The sequence below is a fragment of the Triticum urartu genome, chromosome 7, assembly GCF_003073215.2.
Source record: "Triticum urartu cultivar G1812 chromosome 7, Tu2.1, whole genome shotgun sequence".
Taxonomy (NCBI): Eukaryota; Viridiplantae; Streptophyta; class Magnoliopsida; order Poales; family Poaceae; genus Triticum; species Triticum urartu.
This window is the reverse complement of record NC_053028.1, coordinates 495,699,740-495,712,882: the sequence shown is the minus strand read 5'-3', so window position 1 is coordinate 495,712,882 and position 13,143 is coordinate 495,699,740. Positions and strand designations below refer to the sequence as shown.

Below are 13,143 nucleotides of genomic sequence, written 5' to 3'. Positions count from 1 at the left end.
ATATAATGCGGGGGTGTTCGCAAAAAACGCGTATTCACACTTGATCCAACATCTTGGTCCATGAAGGAGGTGGTAGCGCAGCGAACGAGGCAATCGGACTATATTGCTTTAACACTTTCACTTAGTCATACGAGTTTGACGGTGGGACTACTATATAGCCCCTGGTACTTCCGCGCTCGTCTGAATACGGGGCACGTACGTACATGACCGGGAAACAGCCCTTCATTAATGCAGAGGAATCCCGAAGATTCTGCTAACTCATCGAGTGGTTGACCAGTCTCGCGCTTTATCATGACAGTCAGTTTTCGGCTTTCTCTACTGAGGTGCTCATCCGGATGAACCAGGGCACAATCGCAGTAGTTCTCCCGATGCCGCCTTAGCCGATAGAGCGGAACGTAAGGTAGCAAAACACGGGAGCCGGGCAAACCCAACATTTGACCAAAGACATGATTCGGAGCTGATGCATATAAGGCCAAACTCGCGACGCCGAACACTCCCTAAAGTATTCGGTCTTTATAATATATGCCGGGCTGAACAATGCCCTTAATAATAAACCCCGAGTGTCCAGGTACGTGCAATATCCTGACGTGGCCACATGCCAATAACGTCAGCATCCTTCTCGGTTGTATTGAGTATCCGGAGGATGTGAACAACAAGAGACAGTAAAAAAAGGTTTACGCAGGGTCTTAATCTGAAAAGAAACCTTTGAGCGGGTCCCTGCTGCACGTCTGCGCCTGTGTCTTCGTTGTGCCGTGTCCTGGACGGGTATAGCACGATTGTCATCTATAAAAAAGAAGAACTTAGGTAAAAGTTGCCGTGCCAGAAAAGTGGTTATTATCAATAAACCATTGAAATTCAAGGTAAGTCAAGTTGAGCCGAACTAGCCCTGATTACATGCGGGAAGCCCCTGGTACCGTCGATGAGGGTTTAACCATCAAACCAATCTCATGTATATGTAGTGATGCGCCGGACTCGTCTAACCGTGTCCGTGGTCTTGATGACCTGTCATTTATTCTGGTTGGTGAGGCCGTCTAGTGCTCGGCTGTTAATGCCGCCGCACATTCTTCCGCGCGTAGAGAACGCTCAATATTTCCACTAACTGTGATGGTGCCGCGTGGACCGGGCATCTTAAGCTTGAGAGAATCGTAATGCGGTACTGCATTAAAACGAGCAGAAGCCGCTCTTCCGAGTAGTGTTTGATAGCCACTTCGGAATGGAGTGATGTAGAAAGTTAACTTTTCACTTCGGAAGTTGTCGGGAGAAACGAATACAACCTCTAGGAATAGAGAGCCCGTACAGCAGGCCTCTGGGCCTGGTATTACTCCCTTGAAGGTAGTATTACTGTGGCTTATTTTTGTCAGGTCTATCCCCATTTTGCGGACCGTGTCCTGATATATCAGATTTAGACCACTGCCGCCGTCCATAAGGACTCGTGTCAGGTGGTATCCGTTTATTATTGGGTCTAACACCAAGGCAGCCAATCCTTCATGCCGGATGCTTGTCGCGTGATCCCCGCGATCAAAAGTGATCGGGCAGGCCAACCAGGGGTTGAACTTAGGGGTGACGGGCTCTATGGCGCGTATGTCTCGGAGTGCATGTTTGCTTCTCCTCTTCGTCACGTGGATCATGTTTACTGTTTTAACCTTTGGTAGGAATTTTTTCTGTCCTCCAGTGCTTTGCTGGCGAGGTTCGTCCTCGTCTTCGCTTGGTTTCTCCCCCCTTGTGTTCAGCGTTTAGCTTACCGGCCTGCTTGAAGACCCAACATTCTCTGTGGGTGTGATTTGCAGGTTTGACGGGGGTGCCATGAATCTGACATAGTTTGTCGCGAATCTTGTTTAGGCTAGATGGTCCATCTCTGCTGCCTTTGAAAGGCTTTTTCCGCTGACCTGGCCGAGAGCCTCTGAATCCGGTGTTGACCGCCGTATTATCTGGGTTGTCTTCTTTATTTCGACGCTTGTTTTTACTACGTCGTGGTTTTCCATTGCCATCCCTGACTTCGGATGTGCTTGGGTCGCTGGTGCTACTGCGGGCTAACCGGCTATCTTCGCCCGCGCAAAAGCGGGTCATGAGGCATGTCGGGGCTGCCATTGTTCTCGGTTTTTCTTGGCCGAGGTGTCTGGCGAGCTATTCGTCTCGGACGCTGTGCTTGAAAGCTGCTAAGGCTTCGGCGTCCGGACAGTCGACGATTTGGTTCTTCTTAGTGAGAAACCTGTTCCAAAGCTTTTGGGCTGACTCTTCGGGCTGTTGAATTATATGACTTAAATCGTCTGCATCCGGAGGTCGGACATAGGTCCCTTGAAAATTAGCCCGAAAAGCATCCTCGAGCTCCTCCCAACTTCCAATTGATTTTTCGGGGAGGCTTTTCAGCCAGTGCCGAGCTGGTCCTTTAAGCTTGAGGGGCAAGTATTTGATGGCATGGAGATCGTCTCCACGATCCATATGGATGTGGAGGATAAAGTCCTCAATCCAGACCCCAGGGTCTGTGGTCCCGTCGTATGCCTCTATGTTCACTGGTTTGAATCCTTCTGGGAATTCGTGATCCAGCACGTCATCGGTGAAACATAGGGGGTGTGCGGCACCCCTGTATTTGGATGTATCATGGCGTTCGGACGGTTGTAGTATTCGATTTTGATTTTGTGCCGGAGCGCGCTTCCTAGATCCATGATGGATCTGGTCATACTGGATTTTTGGCGCAAGTCCTCACGTAGATCGTGTGTTGACTTATGTGCGACCTTGTTAGCCGCTCTATCGCGGTCACACGGTGGTTGATCTGGCCGGTTGGGCGTTTTATTTTTCGGTTGTATGGGCTCTAAGGCCTCGTCGTTGAATTCGGGTAATAGCTTACGCTTTGGATAGCTCTTTGTGTGGTAACCTCCACCATACTTTTCTTCGTTGTCGAGCACTTTGTTCCACCTGCTGTTGAGCGTATTCTGTTCGGCCTTAAGCCTTTGCTTCTGCTTCTTTAGACTCCTTGCTGTGGCAATAAGCCTTCTGCGGAGGTTCTCTTGCTCCAAGTTCGTTTCCCTGATGATGTGTGCATCTTCGTCCGGACTGTTTACCTCCCCAGAAGGGGTTTGACGAGGTTTATCCTCGGCATCGCCGTGTTCGGACGTCGGATCCGTACTGTGTTCGCCGTTTGCAGCTTCATCCTGCTTTGCCGTCGGGGCAATGTGGTCGTCGTTTCCTCTGGAGTCGACTGGAGTGTTATTTTCTCTTGCGCTATTATCGTTGTTTTTGCCGAGGCAGGATTTGGAGCGGCGCCTACGCCGATGCTTTGTATGCTTCTTGGAGGGGTCGTCCTCCGCTGTCTCCTCCCGTTCCTCGTCATCGTTTTCTTTGGGTGTATCCACCATATATATGTCATGTGATGAAGTGGCTGTCCAGTGCCCTGTGGGCACTAGTTCCTGTTCCTCTCCTGCATCCTCGTCCATGCCATCGATGTCTGCGGAGTCGAAATCGAGCCTGTTGGTTAAATCGTCGACAAAGGCTACTAAGTGGGTGGTGGGTGGGCAGCAAATTTCTTCGTCGTCCGCATCCCATTCTAGCCGGACATAGTTCGGCCAAGGTTCTCCTGACAAGGAGAGAGACTTTAATGAATTTAGCACATCGTCGAAAGGCGACTGCTGAAAGATATCCGCGGAGACGAACTCCATGATCGGCGTCCAATCGGATTCTATAGGCACGGATGCAGGAGGCTCGGAGTCCATGGCCGGAGACGATTCCAGTGGTTCAGCAACACGACTCTCGTAAGGGGTGAAGTCAGTATCCGGCTCCATCGCCACTGAGAGTGCGGCCTCCATGGCGGGGTCCATCCCTCCGTCGTCGGATGGCGCAATTTGCTCCGGATTGAAGGCCGGAGTAGTTGCAGATGCGATCTCCCGAACACTGTCCGACGGCAGAGTCACGTCATGCTCGTCATGATTGTGCGGCGCACCTGACATGGGCTCGAACCCATCGAAGATTAAGTCTCCGCGGATGTCGGCAGTATAGTTTAAGTTTCCGAATCTGACCTGATGGCCAGGGGCATAGCTCTCGATCTGCTCCAGATGGCCAAGCGAATTGGCCCGCAGTGCGAGGCCGCCGAATACGAAGATCTGTGAGGGGAGGAAAACCTCACCCTGGACCACATCGTTACCGATGATCGAAGGGGGCATCGAGCCTTATGGTGACGGGACAGTGGAACTCTCAATGAAAGCACCAATCTCGATGTCAAAACCGGTGGATCTCGGGTAGGGGGTCCCGAACTGTGCGTCTAAGGCGGATGGTAACAGGAGGCAGGGGACACGATGTTTACCCAGGTTCGGGCCCTCTTGATGGAGGTAATACCCTACATCCTGCTTGATTGTTCTTGATGATATGAGTATTACAAGAGTTGATCTACCACGAGATTGTAGAGGCTTAACCCTATAAGCTAGCCTATGGTATGATTGTATGTTGTCCTATGGACTAAACCCTCCGATTTATATAGACACTGGAGGGGGCTAGGGTTACACAAAATCGGTTACAAGGGAGGAGATCTACATATCCGTATTGCCAAGCTTGCCTTCCACGCCAAGAAAAGTCCCATCCGGACACGGGACGAAGTCTTCAATCTTGTATCTTTATAGTCCAACAGTCCGGCTGTCCGGAGACCCCTAATCCAGGACTCCCTCACTCCCGGTCACCACGATCATACCACATTCGATCTAGCAACAACAAGCTAGACATGACACCTCTGCCAGAGCCACCGTGTAGCACGTGCCGGTAGCAAGAATGACTTGACGCTTCCGCATGAGACCTTGTGTGTAGCATCCGCCGACAGCGCATCCGCCGGAGGCTTCACCTCTCCATGACAAGCACCGCCCAACAACTCCGAAACTGGTGCATGTGTCACCTGCCGAGCTGCACCGAACCTGACCTGTTGGTGGAAGAGGCGTCCCATATCGTGCTAGCGTCATCGAGGCCTTCACCACTGCGAGGCCCGACCCCCACCACGGAGGCCTCCACCATCAAAGAAGTCGGGCCACCGCCCCATCACCCAACTCCCGCAGTGCCATCAGACAATGCCATAGCGAGCAAGAATGCGGCCAGAATGCCGCCACCAGACAGGTTGTAGGCTATTGAGCTGCCACGCAACAACAACCACCTCTCCGCCGCAAGTCGTTGTAGATCTTGCTCTAAAGGCCCGTTGGCCCGAAGAAAATGAGGCCACCGCCACCTTGGAACCGCCACCGCTGGTCCCTCCAACCGGAGAAAATCCAGAGACTATGCCCTCGAGAGGGGACTCCGACACAGAAGCATCACCATTGCTCTATCCCGATGCGATCATTGTTTTCCCATGGAGTTGTCTCGACCACCAGATCCAGACTTGCCTATCTAGATTGCTGTCGGACAAGATCGACCCAAAGGAGGCCTCGCGGCCACTGGAGGTAGCCCACCGCCGCTGCCATAGCTGATCCCGCCGCCGTATTGGCCGCCATCCCCTCGGGCGCCCATGAAGCGTTCACCACGCCTCCTCCATGGATCTGGGCAGCAACCCATCCCTGAAGAGGAGGGCTGTGGGGAAGCACACAAGTACATGTGAGGAGCACCCCCACCCTCCCACCGCCACTGGGCCTAGTGACACGGGTGGAGGAGCACCCCTCAGTCCACCCGTCAATCGATCATCCCACTCAAGGACTATATATTGGCACCACGGTGCCAGGGAGCCCGCTACCACCGGATCTACACGGGCTTAGCCCGGCCAAGTCCAAAGGGCATGCGTATCCTGTCCCGCCAGCAAATGTTCACGCGGTATATACAGGTTTGTCTTAATCTATCTACTAGCAAAAGAGCCCGTGCGTTGCAACGGGAGAGAAAATATAACACACGCTCTTAACTCAACAACCATCACTCAAGACCACAATAGGTCCATCTCCTTTATTTTTGTGAGGCATCATATTTGTGTTGCCGCTTATACTCCTTCTCACCCTCGCCGGTGATGGTTTCGGTGTTCACACAAAACAACAAAAAACGTGTGTTGAATATGGTTAATCTTAAGACGTCTCTCTCTCTCGCTCGCTTTCTCACACTCTCGCGATGAGAAATCTGTTGTTTTCCCCTGCGACATTTTTCAGAGGTATGCATGTGTATTTATCAATGTTTTCTTTTCCATATATGGTTATAGTGGGGTGTTTATTTGTAATCTGGATCGCCGCCGGTATGAAAAAAACGGAGCTTGCGCTATAATTTATAAGTTTTCTTTCATAACAATATTTTAAAAATATTTAACAGGTAAAATTAACATCATATTTAGATTCTACACATTTTTCTAATAAAATTTCATATATAATATGTTAAAATCGAAGTTACGGTTTAAAAGATATAGATAATTTAGAAAATTATTTGGTTTGACTCAAATATATTCTAAAATAATATTTAAAAATACTTAACAGGTAAAAATAATCTCATATTCATATTCTACATATTTTTCTAATCAAATTTCATATGTAACATGTTCAAATAGGAGTTACGGTTTAAAAGATATGGATGCTTTAAAAAGCATTTGTTTGACTTAAATATGATCCGCCGATGAATTACCTAAAATATTAGGGGGGTTTTCGGAAAATGTAAAATAACGGTTCAGGTATGACTTAAATCCGGACGGCGGGTTGATTTCAAAAAAAGACAGGAACTTTTGTGTAAAATACGAAAATAATGATTCGTTTTAACTTAAAACAGGACTGCGGGTTGAATTCTCTAAAATAGAGAGACTTTTCTAAAAAATACCATGACGGACGAAAGAAACCCAATTTGCTTTATTATTAGGTAAAGATAAAGATTATATATACTTATAAAACAATAGGCAAACAAGCCATCATGTTTGTCCACACATATTAAATTACCTTACCCGTTAACTTTAGATATATACAGCTAAGTTTTAAAAATGTATACATTACATACAAAATAATATAGCCATGCACAAAAAAGTCAGCACGTCACACACAAATAGATATATGTTCTGGCAAAAGCCAAACACGATGGACTAAATAAACTGGAGCAGTCCGGTTAAGTTAAAAAAAAGTGGAGCAGTCCGGTTGGCATACGCTCCTAGGCAAGAGCGTGGCCTGGTACAGTCCGTTTCATATTAGCACCAAAAGGGCAAGAAATGACATCATGGCTCATGTCATTTTTTTTACCGCCTCATGGCTCATGTCATCAATCAATGTGAAGGTTTGTCATGTTTTCATGATTATTAAGCTGGGGTTTAACCCACAACAATTGATACGTATATTCATTCTCTTCTTTTTTGCCGGGAAAGTATATTCATTCTCATGTCCTCCTATATCATAGGGGCACAAGAAGCTACAAATTGATTGATACATATGAGTTATATCAGAAGGAAAATAAAGTCAACATTTTTTTTGCAAAAAAATATAGGAAAAGGAAAAATAGAGTCAACTTACTTTTACAAGAAAAGCTACAGAAAAAGGAAAAATTGAGTCAACTTTTTTTTCCAGAAAATTGCCAGTTGCCGCATGGAAATCTGATTGGACAATTAATTCGAGAGGTATACGGCTCAGCCAAGAAAACGAGCCCATATTAGATATGCAACCCAACGCACCACCGACCATATACATGACACACCTCAAGAAATAATAAAGCCAAATCATTGTGTATATACACGCTAGAATTATTTTTCTTTCTGAACTACTAACAAAGACACCTGCAATTTTTTTTACTAACCAACATGCATCCTATCACGATGCATCATATCAAAGAGTTGAGAAATGCAAGATTTAGCAGATACTAGCGGAGTACAGAGTGCCCCAAAGAGACGGAGAAGCCGCACTATATCGGGAGAAATCAAAGAGTACGTAGATGTTAATGGGCATATATAATGTAGTCAGGACACCGAGACAGAACAGTCGAAAGATCCATAAGCAATGTGGTATGTGTATATGTGAGTGTGCTATTCAAAATAGGTATAATAATGTTTTGGAGCAAAAATTTCATGCAAATATGTAATATGTTTGAGTTTAATTCATAGTGCAAAGTTCCTCCAACACTTACATTTAGAGAAAACAATTTCTAAAAAACACTACTGGTGAAAACAAAAATGACAAAAGGAGAAAATCTGTAGAGTGAAAAAGGGGAATATTATAAATGCATTAACTCTTCAATTGTGACACACAGAAGTCGCGATCTCTCTTAATGATGTACTTTGGTAATAACTATGTCCTATATATTTCTTAAGAAAGAAGTAAATATTTAAAAGGGAATTAATGATAATATCAACTGCTAGTGCGGCAACTAACTGACCGGAAAAGAAATATATAAAATATATTATTTAATAAATTTAGCCGCGCAATTGCACTGGACATATATGAAATTATCCCCATGGAAAAGTAAAATACCGATTTAGCTTCCGAACAAATTGTATACTACGTCCATAAGTAGCTGGAAATTGAAATAGAATTCGGTAAAAGTAAAAAGAAAAATTGTCCATATTGTTTTCATCTGCACTATATATAAGTGTACAAATAGATAAATTTGGAATGCAATTATACGGAAAGTAGCTATTAGAATTGTACCCAGAAAACAGTGTGGAGGCAAAAAGTAGCTATACTCATGTAGAAATCTATATGAAATCAAGCAATCAGATCTAAAGAAATAATAAAATGTGGAATATACTATAAGAATATTAAAAAGTAGTGCTTCCAACTAAAGACCAAAAACGTATAAATCTAATTAGGATTTTCCATGGAATATAATTTTGATATACTTCATCAATATATTGATGTATGGAAAAGCACATGCCAAGATGGATATAATTGAATAATAATTAGCATCAAAGCAATAATAATTAACCATGAAAGTAAGTAATAAATGAATAATAAATAATTGACTAAGAAGAATGTGTTTTGTTAAATTCCTAACATCAGCTGAGATTGCCAAGTAAAAGTGTTAAGTAAATACTTAAATACTAATGTTTATAATAATATAGCATAATATTCACATGGAAAATATTGATACATCATTTGACAAAAGACCCTATCTATATATTAAGTAGCATGTATCTTAATATGTTGAATCTAGCCGCGCAAATGCGTGGGTCACACTTCTAGTTTGTTAATATAGCACCACCCTTAGCGATGATCCTAACTTTCCTTAGAGCATCTTCAACAGCCGGGCCAAAAGACGTGTGCGCGGTAAACTGGCTTTTTAGCGCGCGCGGGACATTTTCGCACGCTCCAGTGGTGGCGGAAAACTAGCGTGCGTAGGAAAAGGCGGCAGCTCGCGCGCTAGATTTGGCGCCCCGCGTCGGGCGCGCATATAAAATTGCAGGGCCCTCTGCCGCTCTCTCATCGCTCCCTCTATCGTTTTTTCTCCTCGCCACCGACACGACACCACCGCGCTACCATGGCGCCTCGTCGCTGGGAAGCTTCGGGCTACCACGGCGTCCGCGTGCGTCCGTCCGGCACCTACTCCGCCGAGATTATGTCGGGCGGCGGCATGCGCCTCCGCCTCAGAACCTTCGACACCGCCCAAGAGGGTGCCCTCGCGTACGACGTTGCGACGTGGCGCCTCCGGCGGCCCCGTCAGGACATGAACTTCGCCGATGTGGCGACGCGGGAGCGGGCACAGGAGTTGGCGCCTTTCCCACGGCTTCTCACCGACGAGGATCGTCGCAAGAACCGGAGACGGGAGTGCCGTCTCAGCCTGGCCGAGATGGACGAGGAAGCCATGGCGTTGTGGAGCCATCGCTTCGCGCAAGACATCGTCAACGAGGAACAATTTTTCGCCGAGAGGAGGGCGGAAAGGGCGAAGAGGAGGGAGGAGCGAGCTGCCTATCGCGAGGACAAGCGAACGCGGAAGGCAGTCGCTAAATACAACATCGCGCTAGGAGATGCGTCCTCCTGGGACTTCGGCGACGAGCGGTTCCTTGACGCCTACGCTCAGACGTCGGAGAAGGACATCACCAAAGCAGAGTCCGAGTCAAAGAATGAAGAGTAGTAGTAGTTTTTCGTTTTATTTTGTATCGTAGAAGCAGACTATGTGATGAACTATGAACTATTTATTGTAGGAGAAGACTATGAACTATTTACGCACTATTTTGTATCAATTATCTTCATATTTGTACCATTGAAACCAAATATGTATCAAATCGAGTTCACATAATAGAAAAAAATAGATGAAATATAGCACGCCTACTGGAGCGGCTCGGGCGTGCTTTATTTTGCGGCGGCCGTTGAAGCCAGCGCACCGCTGCACGTAAAAGCTAGCTCACCCAGCGTTGTATTCTGACTTTTAACGCGTCACGTGTTACGCGGCTGTTGGAGATGCTCTTAGTTGCTATCTCTGGTGCACGAACGACCCTGTCAATATAACCTTATCTTGCGATGTGGGTTGTTTATCGCGCATAGACAAAGAGAACCGTGCATGCTCCGTCCTGATTTTGTCTTCATTACATACATTTGGCCATAAATCACCATTCGAGACTAACCCTCTCGTCATTCGAGATAGCCGGCTTCATGCTAGTCTCCGTTAATCCACATATAAATTCTCTCTGTGTATAGCACGACGCTGCAAGCCTGCAAACAAATATAGTACGTCATTAGCTCTTCATTAGTTTGCAGTAGCAGTTGCCACCATCAACGAAGTCCATGGAGTTTGCTCCTCCGCCACCGTGGCATTATAATTTAGACCCACCGTCGTATGAATTCCCGGCGATACGTCCCTGGTATCCGCCACCGCCTCCGCCATCTTCAGATGATGAATGGAAAGTCACGGTATCGCTCGTCGTCTTCTTCGCAGTCTGCATTCTCGGAGTCGCTTTAAAGGGTTGCCGCAGCACGCAATCTCACGCTGAGGCAGAGGCAGCCGCTGCCGCCCGGCCGCTACCGCGGCTGGAATCCCTCCGGCAACTCGATGAGGTGCAGCTGGCCGTGGTCCGCCCTACAAACCCGACGGCCCGCCTCCCGGCGTTCAAGTACAACCAGTCCGTGAAGCACAACATGACGGGTGGAGGAGAGGAAGCGGCTACGTGCTCGGTGTGCCTCGGCGTGTTCCAGCCAGGGGAGGCGGTGCGGCTGTTGCCGGCGTGCATGCACCTGTACCACGTGGAGTGCATCGACCCGTGGCTGGACGCGCACTCAACCTGCCCACTCTGCCGCTCGGACGCCGACCCCATGGACGGCGCTAGGCTACCTCCCGTTTAATCTTTTTTCCGACGAGAGGCTTACGTACGGGCTACGGTGAAGATTTGGTAAGTGTATATATGTAGCGCTGTTGCCTTTTTTTTATAGGTGAGCAACTCTGCCTGTCTCTTTTATTTTATTTTTAGAAATGCCTGTAACTTTATTCATGATCATAAGAATTGCAGGTATATTGATTTGAATCTAAGATAAAAAGAAATACAAAACAACTCCTATGACTAAGAATTACCATAAAATCTTTTGTAAACACCTTATTCACGGTATCAATCTCTGCTAGAAAGTAGCTAAAAAAAATCCCTGCTAGAAGAAATACTCAAAAGACTTTAATAAAGAGACTGCAATTGAACTGGAGCAATGGTGATGTCTCTTTTTTCACCCGCATAAACATTACCAATAACCGTTTTTAAAAGTGTCTTGAGTCATCCATCCAAAAAGATGAGAAATCCTAATCGATGAACCCCTATAAGTGCAGGCTTGTCTCTTTTAGCTCGTTGAGCTACTAATTGTATCGGACCATATAGTTTTTCTTCATTGTTCTTTTTTTAGCGTTTAGTTGATCCTTTGCCTACCCCTAAAAAAAAGTTGACCCTTTGCCTTTTGGTTCCTTTTCACTATTTTTTGTTTTTCTCTTCCATTTTTTCATTTTTGTTTTCTATTTTTTGATTCCTTGTTTTACCTAGCCTTGTTTTTGCATGCCCTTTTTTATTGTAATGACATCAAAAGCCAAGTCTTCTCTTTGGTGGAAATGTTTTTCCCATGAGTTTTTTAGTCACAGAAAATTTGTGTGGCCAAAGTTTTAATTTGGTCACAACTGCAAGTTTTCAAATGGGGTCATAACCGCAATCTTTCAAGTCTGATTTGCAACTATAAGTTCTCAAATGGTGTCACAACCGTGAGATTTCAAAAATGAATTGCAACGGCAGGTTTTCAAATGTGGCCGCAAGTGCAAGCTTTCTAGTTGTGGTTGTAACTGCACGTTTTCAAATGGGGTCGCAACTGCATGTATTCAAAAATGGTCATAAGTGCAAATTTTCAAGTCGGGTCACAATTGAAAGTTTTTAAGTCGGGTCCTAACTTCATTTTTTTCAAGTGGGAGCCGCAATTTCAAGTTTTCAAATGGGGTGTAACTACAAGTTTTTAAATGGGGTCGCAACTACAAATTTTCAAGTTGGGCCGGAACAATAAGTTTTTAAATGGGCCGCAAGTGTAAGTTTTCAAGTAAGGTCGCAACTGCATGTTTTGAAATAGGATCGCAATTACAAGTTTACAAATGGGTCGTAACTTTAAGTTTATAAGTGGGGTCGCAACTATAAATTTTTAAATGAGATCGCAACTGCATGTTTCAGGTTGGGTCACACTTTTTTTAATCATCTTTTATCTCTCTCTCTCTCTCTAAAATATTGTTACTACTCACTGTCGTTTATGGTTAATTTTGCCTTCTCAATGCGTCTCCGTATTTCGGCCCAAAATCACATGATGACAAGCCAATCTAGAAAGTTTTTTTCTTTGTTGTATGCAATACATAGCTAATAGAAATCTAGCCCAACCAAGCAAGAAAAGAAAATGAGTGGCCCATAAAAATAAGTAGCGACCAATCCCATAGACAGGCTACAAAAATCGAACCAACTACCAACCCATAGACATGTTACAAAAATCGAACCTGTTGGGGAACGCAGTATTTTAAAAAAATTCCTACGATCACGCAAGATCTATCTAGGAGATACATAGCAACGAGATGGAATAGTGTGTCCACGTACCCTTGTAGACCGAAAGCGGAAGCGTTTAATAATGCGGTTGATGTAATCGAGCGTCTTCACGATCCAACTGATCCAAGTACCGAACGTACGGCACCTCTGAGTTTTGCACACGTTCAACTCGATTACGTCCCTCGAACTCTTGATCCAGCAGAGGGTCGAGGAAGAGTTCTGTCAGCACGACGGCGTAGTGACAGTGAAGGTGATGTGAT

General features: G+C 45.8%; 1 protein-coding gene across 1 annotated transcript; it reads left to right on the top strand.

Annotated features, from left to right (window-relative positions):
• Positions 1–10,625: 10,625 nt before the first annotated feature.
• Positions 10,626–11,180, top strand: LOC125518979 (RING-H2 finger protein ATL46-like). Its single transcript, XM_048683869.1, has one exon. The coding sequence runs from the start codon at positions 10,626–10,628 to the stop codon at positions 11,178–11,180; it is 555 nt and encodes a 184-aa protein (XP_048539826.1).
• Positions 11,181–13,143: the final 1,963 nt, after the last annotated feature.